Source organism: Melanotaenia boesemani, chromosome 11, assembly GCF_017639745.1.
Source record: "Melanotaenia boesemani isolate fMelBoe1 chromosome 11, fMelBoe1.pri, whole genome shotgun sequence".
Lineage (NCBI taxonomy): Eukaryota > Metazoa > Chordata > Actinopteri > Atheriniformes > Melanotaeniidae > Melanotaenia > Melanotaenia boesemani.
In genome coordinates this window covers 21414735-21427795 of record NC_055692.1, presented here as the reverse complement: position 1 = coordinate 21427795, position 13061 = coordinate 21414735, and the positions used below count along the sequence as shown (strand labels likewise).

The 13061-nt window shown below is 41.5% G+C and overlaps 1 protein-coding gene across 1 annotated transcript; it reads right to left on the bottom strand.

Moving 5' to 3' along the window:
- Nucleotides 1-1200: 1200 nt before the first annotated feature.
- LOC121649619 (uncharacterized protein C14orf93 homolog) lies at nucleotides 1201-12835 on the bottom strand. Its single transcript, XM_042000578.1, has 6 exons — nucleotides 12606-12835; nucleotides 4880-5033; nucleotides 4165-4226; nucleotides 3428-3516; nucleotides 3145-3254; nucleotides 1201-1655 (listed from the first exon to the last, which is right to left on the bottom strand). The coding sequence occupies exons 1-6, from the start codon at nucleotides 12812-12814 to the stop codon at nucleotides 1356-1358; spliced, it is 924 nt and encodes a 307-aa protein (XP_041856512.1). The 5' UTR covers nucleotides 12815-12835; the 3' UTR covers nucleotides 1201-1355.
- Nucleotides 12836-13061: the final 226 nt, after the last annotated feature.

Here is a 13061-nt window from a genome sequence, read left to right as displayed (position 1 = left end):
AAGATCGCATTTATCTTCTGTGTACTTTATTGATCTTCTGAAGATGTATGGATATATTCCTATAGTAGCTTATATGGAACTATCCCTAACTCAAATGCTTAAAAGATCCTTTTTGGAATCTCTTTATATAGAAGATTAACATTTATTTGTATTATTAGCATGTAGAATATTTCTTATAAGAAGAATTTTGACATTTAACACAAAAATATTTAATAGCATCTTTATTTAATGCTAAATTCACAATTGACTAAAACTCAGTGAACTGTTGGGGGTGATAAAATAAATCAAAAACAATAAACATTTATTCACCCTCAAAACTTAACTGCATCCATATGTCACAAGGTGAAATGAGCAGGTACTGCCAGGACTGTTTCCCACTAGCTTGGTTTTAGTGTGTTTTTTTTATTGGTTTTTGTATGTTTTTAATTAGTGGGAGTTTTCATAAACTGATTGGCAGCACCTGCGGAAGGACTCCTCCCCTTCTGATGAGGAACAGCTTGCATTTAAGCCAGTGTGCGGGCAGCAGGAAGGAAAGAACTGAGACAGATGACAGCCGAAGAAGGAGCAGCACTGCGGAAGGGGTGCCGACCTCCTGCATGGACTCTCGGCTGGCCACCCGCTGATGATGATGAACGTGATGATGGTAAAGATCCTGACGATGATGATGACTGGCACGAGCACGACGGCGATGCGGGTGCCACAGCCAGGCGGACGGGGTGGTGGTGAGCAGGACGGCGGTGGCCAAGAGGAGGCCTATGGCCCAGGCCGGCAGCCACCGAGAAGTGCGGCTGCCGGAACCTGTAAGCGGCGATTCCTGGGGGACGGCCTATGGCCCAGGAGGCGGCCGTTTGGAGGGGCGGCTGACCCAGCCCTGGAAAAGAGAGGAAGCCACTGAGGGAGAGGCTGCCGGGACGTGGCGCCGAGCCCCTTTTAATGAGCAGCCCACGATAGGCCTCTTGGCCGCCGCCGTCCTGCTCACCACTGCCCCATCCGCCTGGCTGTGGCACCCGGATCGCCGTCGTGCTCGTGTCAGTCATCCTCATCATCGTCATGATATTTAGTGCAGGAGGTCGGCACCCCTTCCGCAGTGCTGCTCCTTCTTCGGCTGTCATCTGTCTCAGTTCTTTCCTTCTTGCTGCCCGCACACTGGCTTAAATGCAAGCTGTTCCTCATCAGAAGGGGAGGAGTCCTTCTGCAGGTGCTGCCAATCAGTTTATGAAAACTCCCATTAGCGAAGTTAAAACAGTTAAAAACCATGCAAAAACCAATAAGACACACTAAACCCAAACAAGAGGGAAACAGTACAGTTTCTGGCAGCACCTGCTCATTTCACCTTGTGACATTTAATGTATTCATTATTTCATATAAATGGGGTTAATCCCCTTTGGGGCCTGCCTCTGGCTGGCAACACCACTGGTTGTTCTCCGATGTGCCATCCTTGAGTGCCCATACTTTTCTTCTATGGCATTTTGGCATTGATGCAATATGCGAGTTAGTTTGTCAGCCCGCCAACTTGGTGAGCTGACTTTCCAGGCCATAGTGTCCTCCGTGTCAGTCTCCTCATCACTCATGAGGGCTGCCACCGCACCCTCCAGGTAGGTCAGATCATCTTTTGACAGCAAATTCCTGGCCACCTCCTTGCGTTGATTAAGCAGCTGGTAAAAAAAAAAATGCAAGTCAAATTTTGTAAAATGACAAATGAACTGACTGGATCACAACAATATTAAATTTGTAGAATTGGTATATCCACACTCTTAAAAGGGGAAGATCATTATTTTTCAAGACCTATCTTCTAGCATGAAATATGATCATTCGGGAGATATTGAGATCCACTCGCAATCAGCATACATCCAATATAAAGGGATTGAACGGGGCCAGCTCGCGCAGCCTCTAAACATGGCATTTTCCGCCACAAAACTCCTTAATTTCACCAATGTGTTGTTATGAATCTCTGGTCCGATCCCTCTGTGTACTCGAAGCAGCTTGGAGTTGCGTTTTTGTGGCAATTAGGGCTGGACGATATGTCTAAAACTTTTATCACGATATATTTTTTCATTTTACTCGATACGATATAATTCTGATATCGATATAAACTTAAACCTCAGAAAAACTTTAAAAAAAAATGCCAACAGATCCCTGCAGGCCTAAAACTAAAAATTATTTGGCCAAGTCTATGACATTCTTCCAGTATAACATTTTAGTAATAAAAAGTGTACAATTAGTCAGCTTTTATTTATATTTAATAAGGCTAATCTTACTGATGCCATCTGTGGTGGTGCAGACCTGGCTGTTGTTGCTGAGTCCCTGGGAGGCCAGCGCATCTTAAGTCGAGTTCCCAGGGGGACCAGCGATTCATAACAACACATTGGTGAAATTAAGGAGTTTTGTGGCAGAAATTGCTGTATTTAGATTCTGCGCAAGCTGGCCCCGTTCACTCCCATTACATTGGATGTACAATGTATGATCATGAGTGGATCTAAATCTCTCCCAAAGGAGTTCAAGTTACACCAACACTGTGTGTGAGTAAATGATTGTATTGCATGTGCATTTGCATTAATGCAATAACCGTATTTTCTGACTAAAGGCACACATTTTCAAAGTTTGGCTGCTTCTACAACTTAATCAGGTGCAACTTAAATATATCAAAATAATATACAGACTGACATGAACCAGGAACAAACATTGACATCCATAATGCCACAAGAGGGCACTCTAGACTTGTGACACCAGCCCCAAGAGCAAAAATCTGAAAAACGCATTTTTTCAGCATGGGGAGTTTATTTTTGGACATCTGGCGACACTGTCTGTGCAGTGGAACAAATCCTCAAAAAAATATTTATCCTTTTTAATTATGATGTGTATGATCATTTAAAGGTATCAACTTTAGAATCAGAGTAATGGAGGAAATTTCTAGTCACATACAGGCCTATGTAAATCATCTGAAAATCGCTGTATTTCAGCAGTTAATTTTGAACATAAATAAATGGGCAATCCATATCCCACAGATTTCTCTGTATGGGAAGAGACAGGTAGAAACTCTGTATTTCTTCAAGAAACCTGCCAGCGAGCAGTTTGTTTAGAGTTAGTTACCATGGTTTCTGGAACACCCCTCAGGACATAATTCAGCTTAAGTTATGACCTTACCCTATGTCTCCTGTTGTTCAGGGCTTTGCCTCTCCTGTCCTCTTTTATTTTATTTTCTTCAACCAGTTTATGGTCTCTCTTGCAGTGTTCATAGTAACGGCTGCATGCTCCTAAAAAAACACAAGAAAAACAAACAAACAAAAACATTTGATTACTGTGTAGTAAGGCTTTCAAAACCATCAACAAACACCAGGTAAGTTTTGTGCTCTTGCCATACTGATGACACTCTCTCCAGAGACACCAGTTTTTACAAACTTTTAACAAATTGAAAATGCTGACTTACTGTGTATTTCCTCTGGCTCAAATTCCTGCTGATCCCGTATTGCCTGTGTGATTGTAGCAGTGACTGCCATGTTGTGATCGGAGGAAAATCTTTTGACAAAGCAAAACAAATCTTCATTATGATGAAAATCGAGGCTAAATTCAAGGCAGATAATAATCAAGAGTAATAATGGCAATTTAAATCACAATTATTCATCTAAAACAGAAAACACAAATAGATATAAATTATGCTTACTTGTACTTAATGGACACCATTGTTTCACTGCCCATCTCCCCACTACAACTCTGAATCATGCATCTGGATGACTGAGTACTACTGACTACTACATCATAGTATAACTTGTTTCCTTGAATATGTGTGTTTACTTTGTTATCCCCATACAGAAATTTGTCCTCTCCACTTGACGCAACCTTTGATGCCGCTGTGCCAGTGCAGTGTTCCCAAAATAAATAAATAAAAGTTACGATGGTGGCAACCTATTTGTATACAACCCACAGCACAATCAGCTGCTGTACAGCTCCCAGTTCCCATTTCCAATTGTTGAGCCAGGATCATGATCAGAATCACCTGCCAAAGGATTACCATACTGTGCATGTTTTTGGTGACAGGGGACACCAGAGGGTAAAATTAGAGAAAGGCTTGGGACCTGGGATCACTTTGCTGTAAAGCAAGACTGTTACATTATGGACCACCATGCCTATTTACTACACAGACTTTTAAGCAATTATTTTTCTCACTTTTCATTTCCTTTGAAATGCATCTCCTCCCCCAGACCAGAGTGCAGCCTTTTCACTTCTCGCTGAAAAACAGAGAAAGTTATATTAAAATATGTATAGGATCCCCTCTGTAGAAAAGAGTCCGCTAAAACAGAGATTCTTAGGCCCAATCTCAAATTTCACCTTTAGTCGAATCGTTACCCTAAGAATCTGAATCGAATCGAATCGTGAGTTGCTGCAAGATTCCCACCCCTACTTTAAATGCGCCAAAAGTTAGAATTTTGTTCTTGAAATAAATTCTCAAATGTGAGCAATAATTACTATAACATCACTTACAAAGTTATTGTTTGTGCTTTCATTCACTGAACCGAGAAATTAAAAACAGTCGATTGTGAATAAAAGCAACACTTTTAAATTTTTTGTAACATCCATTGATTGAGCTTCATTCACTTTGCTGCCATAAATTCACATTTAATCTACGCTTATTTTGCAGTTTATAACTTTGCTACATGGAGTTACACGCAGCACTTCCACATTTCCCACCTTCGAAAACTTTTTCAATATGTTATTGTCATGACAGGTTCAGTGCCTCCTTGTGTGGCAGAGAACAGCATACTGTCTCCAAAAAGCTGTGGTTCTAGCATGGTTCTAAAAAGGCAGACCCTGTTCTGTGAGAAAGATAAAAGAGACACAATAACAGGTATTGTGATTATGCAAACTTTTGTTACAGACTTACCGATAACGCCTTTGGAATTTTGGCTTTGATGTTTTCACTGTGCATATCAGTCTGTGCTTTGGTCACCATCTCTTTTAAAGAATCAAGGTTTTTGTTCATTTCATCAACTTTTGCAGCCAGGCTCATCACAGCATTGTGTGAGGTACACATAAATCTGAAAAAGAAAGCAAGCAAGCAAGTTTATTTGCATAGCACATTTCATATACAAGACAGTTCAAAGTGCCTTACATAAAACATTCAAAGCATTACAGGTGAGAAAAAGAAAAACATTTTAAAATATAGAGAAAAAATGTATGATAAACTAAAATCACATTATTAGAATAACTCACTTAAAAAGATGCTGAGATAAGTTAAAAAAATGCAGATTTCATGGATAGGCACTGTTGTGTTGCGGCCAGTTAGGGCCGCTGGGGTTGTTTTCTCTTTATGTTTTGATTTCCCTGTTTGTTTCCTTGTCTGTTTCCCCTGTGTGACACGTTGGGAGTGTCTGTGAGCACAGCTGAGCCAGAGCCGTCCCTGCAATCATCCTTCATCTCTCCCACCTGTTCGTCCTCCCTCTCCCGGTTCCCTCACCTGCACCTCATCAGTAATCACTCTAGCCATAAAACCAGCTCTCTCCCTTCACCTCTTGTTGGATCATTGTACCTGTTAACCCGCCTGTGTAGTCTTGGTTCCTGTCGTTGTGTGAATCTGGTTTTCCCTGCTCCCCGTCACTTTGTACGGACCTAGTTTGGCGATCTCCCTTAGTTTCTCCGCCTGTGACTTCCATGTCTTCTGCCTGTTCCTGCCCCGTCTCCACGAGCCCTCCTGCCGGACCGCTCGAAGTTCGCCACTAGCTCCCCCTGTGATGCCCCTGCCCCTGTCTACTCTCCTGGTTGTTCCTCCCTGCTCTGGCTCGGCTCACTCTCGACCTCCCAGCGTGTCCACTTCCTCTGTGTTTCCCCGTCTACCTGGTGAGCCTGTAGTTTTATGTCCCGTGACTTGTGTTCCTCCCTAGTCTCCCCAGTTTCCCCCTCTGCCCGTTTGCCTGGTTGTGTTTGGTTTTTACCCAGTCTTCCCTCAGCCAGTTGGCTTCTGTATTTTTGTTTCCCCCTTAGCTTCGTTATTCCTCCCCGTGAGTCCTATGTTCTATCTCCCCCTACGGGTTAAGTTTGGCTTTTAGGAAGCCCCTTGTTTAGTTCCCTGTTCCTGTTGCCTCTCCTTGTGTTTTGTTCCTTGTTAATTACCTGTCCTGTTTGCCTGCCTGCCTGTTTGTCAGTTTTCTGTTGTTAATCATTAAATTTAACCTCGGAATCTGCACGTGAGTCCTTCCCCTTTTTACAGCGCACTGCGCTACATAACAGGCACATGAGAAGAAAGATGTTTTCAACCTTGACTTAAAAGTGTCTACAGTTGATGAAAGTTTAATCTCCACTGGCAGGTTGTGCTTTGAAAAAGCAAGACAGATAATTATTCGTAAATTTGAATTTTATGTCAATTTCTCTATATCGACGGAACTAGAAGAAAAATGTATACCTTTTTTGTCTACATATCCAATTTCAACTGTGTAAAACTATGATTAACACTGACCACATTTATTATCAATAAAAATAAGTCATGATTACAAAATAAACTAGAAAATGCTGTTATTAGCATAACAGCAAGTGTGAATGCCTTTCATGCTGAACGATTGTACTATAATGCTGAAAGATGGCTGAAGATGGTTGAAAAAGGCTGAAAAGTATTTTTTGAGGAAGTGTTCATAAAGCTGAAGTGAAAAGTTGAAGGATTTAAAGCTCAAAGTGGAGTTAAAAGGTGTTGAAAGGGTGAAAGGTTAAAGTGAAATGGGGTTAAGATTGCTGAAGATGGCTTAAAAGGGCTGAAATATGGTTGTTGAAGAAGTATATATGAAGGTGAAATGAAGAGTTCAACAATTTAAAGCACAAATTGGTGTTTAAAAGTAGTTAAAATGGTGGAAAGTTGAACTGAAATGTGCTTAAGACAGTTCAACATTACTGATAATGGCTGAAGTCTCCTTGCTGAAGCACCAGCTGAAGTAATCATGTAGCTGAAGTCAATAGTTAAAGTATTTACAGCTGAAAGTGAATGTTAAAGGTGCTGAACTGGTTGAATGTTGAAGAAGTGATTGTAAAAGGCAGAAAGAGCTGAAACAGAGTTGAATTGGCAGCTGAAACACAGTCCATCATGTAAGTGAGCAGCAAAGGACATGATGAGAGGACAGACAGGAGGAGAGCTAGAGGAGGACATGTGGCCTGTTGTAATGAGAAGGACAAGGAGGAGACAGGAGAAGCAGGGGCGGAGCCAGACCTGTAAAACACCCGGGGCTTAGACCAGAATGGCCGAAGGGGTTAGGGTAAAAAAAAACAGACTGAAAAAAGTACAGTTGCAGAGTACAATTTTAGATTTATTGCCAGCACAATCTACTCTAGAAAAAAAATATCACATTTGTATCACATAAATAATAATAATAATAATAACAATAAGAAGGAGAATGATAATCAATACAAAAGATGCTGAACATTTTTCAAAATGTATGTAACTTTTAACATTTACACAGTAAGTACTTCAATCCAGGATAAAACCACTGAACTGGCATTAAACAACAATGCAGAACTACAAAAAAAGCAAACAAACAAACAAAATAGGGCTGTATCAGGGCAAATTTTGCACTACACCAGGACTAAATCAAGATTCATCCATACTGCACCAGGACTAACTCAGGATTTATGCAGCACTACACTACATCAGGACTAAACCAGGATTTATCCATACTACACCATGACTAAACCAGTACAAAATTTCCTATAAAACAGAACAAAAACCAGGTCCAAAACCCAGACTGATACAGGATTAAACCAGATATAAACCAGAACCAAAACAGTTTAAAATCAGGACAATTGAGGACTAAACCAAGACAAAACCAGAATAAAAACAATACAATAGTAGCACTGAACATCATCATAGATCTTGACCTGCACTACACTGACAAAACCATTTACTTTGGCAATATAAGACTGTATCTTCGAGGCTTGAGTGTTGCGAACCTATCAATGACATTTTCAGGTTCAATGTTATTAAGGTATTCCTTTTCAATAGATAATATGGCCAAATCATTCAGCCTCTCTTGTCCCATGGTTCTCCTTAGCCATGTGTGGAGACGACGCAGGGCACTAAAAGAACGCTCACAGCTGCAGCTACTGACAGGAATGGTTAACGCAATTCTAAAGATGGCCTTCAGAGTTGGAAACATGTCCTCATCCAGCAAGTGGAAGGCTGTTGTAATGTTGTGAATGTCCTCTTTTTCCATTTTTCTTTTTATGAAGTTTTTTGCCACAAGGAGTTCTTCGGGCTTTATGGTCACATGGTAGTGGGCTGCAATGGGTTTTAAGGCATCTTCAGAGAGGAATGTTGGGGAAGATGGATTGCAGGCCTGAATCCCCTCCATTATTTTCTGTCCTGCCCCTGAAAATCTGTCTGCTAGTTCCTTCAACATTCGGTCAAGACAAGGAAAGAATATCTCACACCTAAACTCTGCTGAGCTTGTGAGACTTGGTGTTGCGCCACAGCTGGACTCCACCACAAAGCCATCGAGTCTCCTCTGCTTGTGCCGCGGTCCCTGAGGAATCTGGATGTTGCAGTCCCTGCAAACATCCATGGCCTTCTTGAATATTTCCTCAGCAGCAGCCTCTGTGCGCAGATTTGTGAGTGTATCAACTACTGACATCTTGTACTCCACAGCTTTGCCCATGTCTAGCCTTTCTCCCTGCAGGTAGCGGTGCAGGCCTTCAGTGACGCCAAGTACCTGTGAGAACATAATCAACATATACACAGTCTTGGGCTTTGACAGTTTGGACAAGATCCCTTTTGCAATAGGGGTATTTGTGGCCTCGAGAGTCGCTAAAACAGCAGAAATGTTGTTAAGAAGGGCTGTAACTGATTTTACTTGGCAGGCCCATCTTGTGTTAGAAAGCTGAACAAGCTCAGAAGGAACCAGTCCAAGGTCCTTTTGCAATTCTTTAAACCTTGTGTGGTTTACCAGAGAGGTGTTGAAAAATGTGTACACATTTTCCAAAAGTCCAAAGAAGTCAGAAGCAGCAGGGATAGCTTTACATGTATGGCAAAGGACAAGGTTAAGCTCATGTGCATAGCAGTGAATGTATACTGCTTCAGGGTGTCGCTGTCTAAAACGGGCCTGCACACCGCCCACCGCGCCACTCATGACAGATGCCCCGTCATAAGATTGAGCAACACAAAGTAAGTCATTGAGTGTGTAATACTGCAATAGCTCCTCAATTGTGTCTGTAATGCACTGTGCATCAAACCTTTCAAGTTTCCGTAAACCAAGAAAACACTCTTTGATATGGCCTTCACCTGACACAAAGCGTACACAAACAGCTAGCTGTTCTGTGTGCCCATCTCTAGCCTCATCAGCCATAACAGAATATATCTTTGCTTCCTTCATCTCTTTAACTATGTTTCCTGTTATTTCATGTGAAATACTAGTGATCATCTCATCTTGTGCAAAATGAGAAAGATAAGTGGTATGTGAGGGAGGTGTGTGATTTTGCAAAAAAGGATCAAATTTTTTTAGGAGCTTCATGCACTCAAGGAAGTTTCCCTGATTATGGCTGGACTCCTGCTCAACATGGCCACGGAATGGTATTCCTTGTTTGCCAAGGAAGCTTGTTACAGCTAAGATCCTGTGGAGGTACTGGCGTCTGTCTGAGATCTCTGCTGCATTTGCTGATCTAAGCTGCTCAAGCACATCACCTTGTTTTTTGGTGGTTTTGAAGCTATGCCAGCATATCATTGATGATGCATGGGTGGAACTTGTTTCGTGCTCCCTAAATGTATCCAAAGCCCTTTTCCAGTTAGAGAACCCTGAACGACTGAGGCCATCTTTTTTTATAGTGTTCTGCTTCCCAAAAAGACGACATGAAAAGCAGAAAGCCAAGTTCCTTGCTACAGAATACTCTAGCCATTTAAATTGTTGGAACCAATTGCTATTAAAAGCTCTCTGTTGGCCTCCAAACTGGCTGAGTGGATACTGTTGGAGTAGAGTTTGTCTTGGACCACTTTCTGCAGTTCCTAAGTCATTTCCTGCTATTCCACCTGCTGCTCCTTGCAGTAATTCCTGTTCTTCCCTTGTCTCATTTTGTACCCTTTCAGCTGTCCCTGGATAACTTCCTGTCATTCGACCTGCTGCTTCTTGCTGTAATGCTGCTGTGTTTTGGTGTTCTCTCTCTCCCCTGACTTCTCCTGACCTATCTAAATGATCAGAAAGAGAGTCATTAGATACGTATCTCTATATTGATCTCTCTAATTACTAGTTGGTATTAAACCATAAATCTAGAATTAGCGTAAAATTATAAATCTAAAAGGACACACTAGTCTAACGTGCTAATGAGATTTTGGCAAAGAACTGTCTCGACTAACATTGTCTTTCTCACCTGGATCTTGTTCCGTCTCTGTGCTGCTGTTCTCATTCTGCTCACTCTCTTTGTCTCCCTCTATGTTCCTCTCTCTTTGTGCTAGCAGTCAAACCAAACATCAAGAACATCAATATAAATCTACTGTTGTAATGAAATTTCACTTATTTCACCTACTACTACAAATATAACGAACTACACATAAAGCTTGATTAATATAATAACATTTACCTGTGTTTTTTCTTTGAAAGAAAACCCTGATGTCCATGGTTGGTTGTTTTCATATCAGTACAGAACTAAAACAGATTTAGATGGTACTTAATTTAGCCATGGCAGGTAGCAACTAAAAATATACAATCTATTTAGTAACACGACAATGATTTTATTAGTATATTAATTGTTTATTAACTCCAATTTCATAGACAACACACATGTAAGCTAGAAAACACAGCATCGTTGATGATTAGCCCCGGCAGAGCTAGCAAAGACTTATACAAGTAACGTAATACGTGTCCGGTAAGGTGAGCAGCGTGACATCAATCTCAACACAACTTTGTGATTCCTCATCATATTTGCGTAATACCCACCCGCTGTACTGTAGTAGTACTTTGGAAGTAGAGCGCTCCTCTATCCGACTCATTCAGCAGGTCACCGGTTTGTTTGTTTAAGCAGCGTCTCTGCCCTACGTGCGCGCGCCGTGCACAAACACTCAAGTGGCGCGCCCGGATTCGGATCATACCAAAATTAGGGGTTAGTTAGGGGTAAGGGGTAAGTTACAACTGTGCACTGTGTGCGTTGTGTCGAGTATGGTGTGTAGTTGGTTTTGTTTTATGCAGTTTGTAAGGCATCTAACTAAAAAAAAATATCCGGGGCTTTTGAAAAAACTACCCGGGCTTAAGCCCCCAAAGCCACCCCCCCGCTCCGCCAATGAGGAGAAGAGGACAGAGAGTAATACCTGGACTCATTAGGAGGACAAAACCAGGTGAGAAATCCATAATCTGGATCAATAGGACTGAATGAATTAGGTAAAAGGTCAGCTGCCTGCTCAAAGCTGAGAGCAGTCAGTGAGTTGTCATGACAACGGCCCCTCACTTAGCAGGCAGACTGAGACGAGGGAGAGACGGACTGGGGAATCACTGGTGCGCACCTCCTGAACTCGCTGCTTCTGTCCGAAATCTATAAGACATATCCAAATAATTCTTTCACCGTGAGCGGCAGGAGGGTCTGAGGAACACAGGGATGTAATTTATTTGTCCCTACGTGGAACAGAATTTAAATGGTGGCGAGTTTAAAACACAGCAAAAAAGCGCTTTGAACCGGAATCCTGCCTCTGATTTGAATGGAAGTCAATGGGGGAAAAAGTAGACTTTTGCTCACTTGGAGAGGCGTAACTCTAAATGTACAAGTCCCAGCTGTGTCATTCTTGGTTCTACTGGAAGCCAACATATTTTCCTCCATTTTGATGTATAATTTATGTGTGTACGATGGATATTGTAGGAGTTATGAGAATTTGTTTGGAGTAGTAGAACATGCTTAAAACTTACAGCGTGTTAGAGCGTGAGACTTTGGTGAAGATTGTAAAAGTTGTGGTTTTTTAAACTGCCATAAATCATAAACCGTAAAACACATCGTCAAACGGAGTCATGTGGAAATAGCCCAAGCCTTTGTGAGTTGTTTAAAGTTTGAATGGTGTTTCTAGCTGAAAGTATGTGGAAGTAGTAGGAGTTGAAAGAAGGTGAAGTTTTTCGAATGAGCTGAAGTGATTTCCCATTCATGTGTATGGCAAAATGTCATATTTCAAAAATTCATATAAAATAAAGTATAACATTGCGACATGCCAAAAGTCATAGCCCAAATGTCCTGAACAAGCTGAACATTTTGATACCAAAATTGTTGAAATTGGCCAAATAATGTGCCTTGAGGCACATTTAAAAACACTGATGTTGCCATAGCAACCCAAAAATGCCGTTAATACTTCGGCCCATTTCAAATTAAAACCGCCGTTAAACATATATCCGCACATCGTTCACCCCTTTTACCATATAATATACAGCGTATAAACAATTTTTCTTAGAAAGGTTATTATAATATAAGATCTAGCTCCTTTAAACAGTGTTGGTAGAACCATGGAAGCTAATTCTTGGCCGGATGTGGCCCGCAGGCTGCCAAAGTTTATTTCCCCAAACCTGGGTTTGGAACAGCACTACACCAAGAAACACACATAAAACATCGAACCTTCGACTCCAACCAATCCATCCAAATCATAAACAATAAAAAAAATAAATAAATGTACTTACGTCCAAATATCATCCAAAGTTATGCCAGTGGAAGTGTTGGCATAGCTCTGGCTAGCACCACGGCTCCCTCCAGGAGTAGGACTAATCAGCCGCCGGTGACGGTCCTCCTCCCGAGTTCTAGATCTGGGGGTCTCATTAAAGCTTCTTACCATTTCCATTTCATCTTCTGAATCAGACTCCTGAAGTCGCACGCGCCTACGTTTTGACATTCTCTTCCGATACTCTCTCGTCGCTCGCTGTCAGTCGCTCTTGCTCTCTCTCTTCTGCTTATGCTCAAGCTAAAGTTTTCCCGCTCATGAAGATTTTAAAAAAAATAAACGCCTCTGATTGGCTAAATAAATACATATGATACAAAGATCGTATATAAAACAGCCAACTGATTTTGACCACGAGCCTGCGCTACAAAGAAGATCGATTCATTGTATGTCACTTCAAATGTGTACATTTTCACATATT

What these genes read in the sequence shown, in the direction of transcription:
- LOC121649619 (XM_042000578.1), bottom strand. Translation starts at nt 12,814, where the DNA reads ATGTCAAAACGTAGGCGCGTGCGACTTCAGGAGTCTGATTCAGAAGAT. An exon ending in ACTTTGGATGATATTTGGAC is followed by an intron (nt 5,034 to 12,605) that starts GTAAGTACATTT and finishes TTTCTTTTTCAG; the next exon opens with ATTTATGTGTACCTCACACA. An exon ending in TGAACAACAGGAGACATAGG is followed by an intron (nt 1,656 to 3,144) that starts GTAAGGTCATAA and finishes TTTTTTTACCAG; the next exon opens with CTGCTTAATCAACGCAAGGA.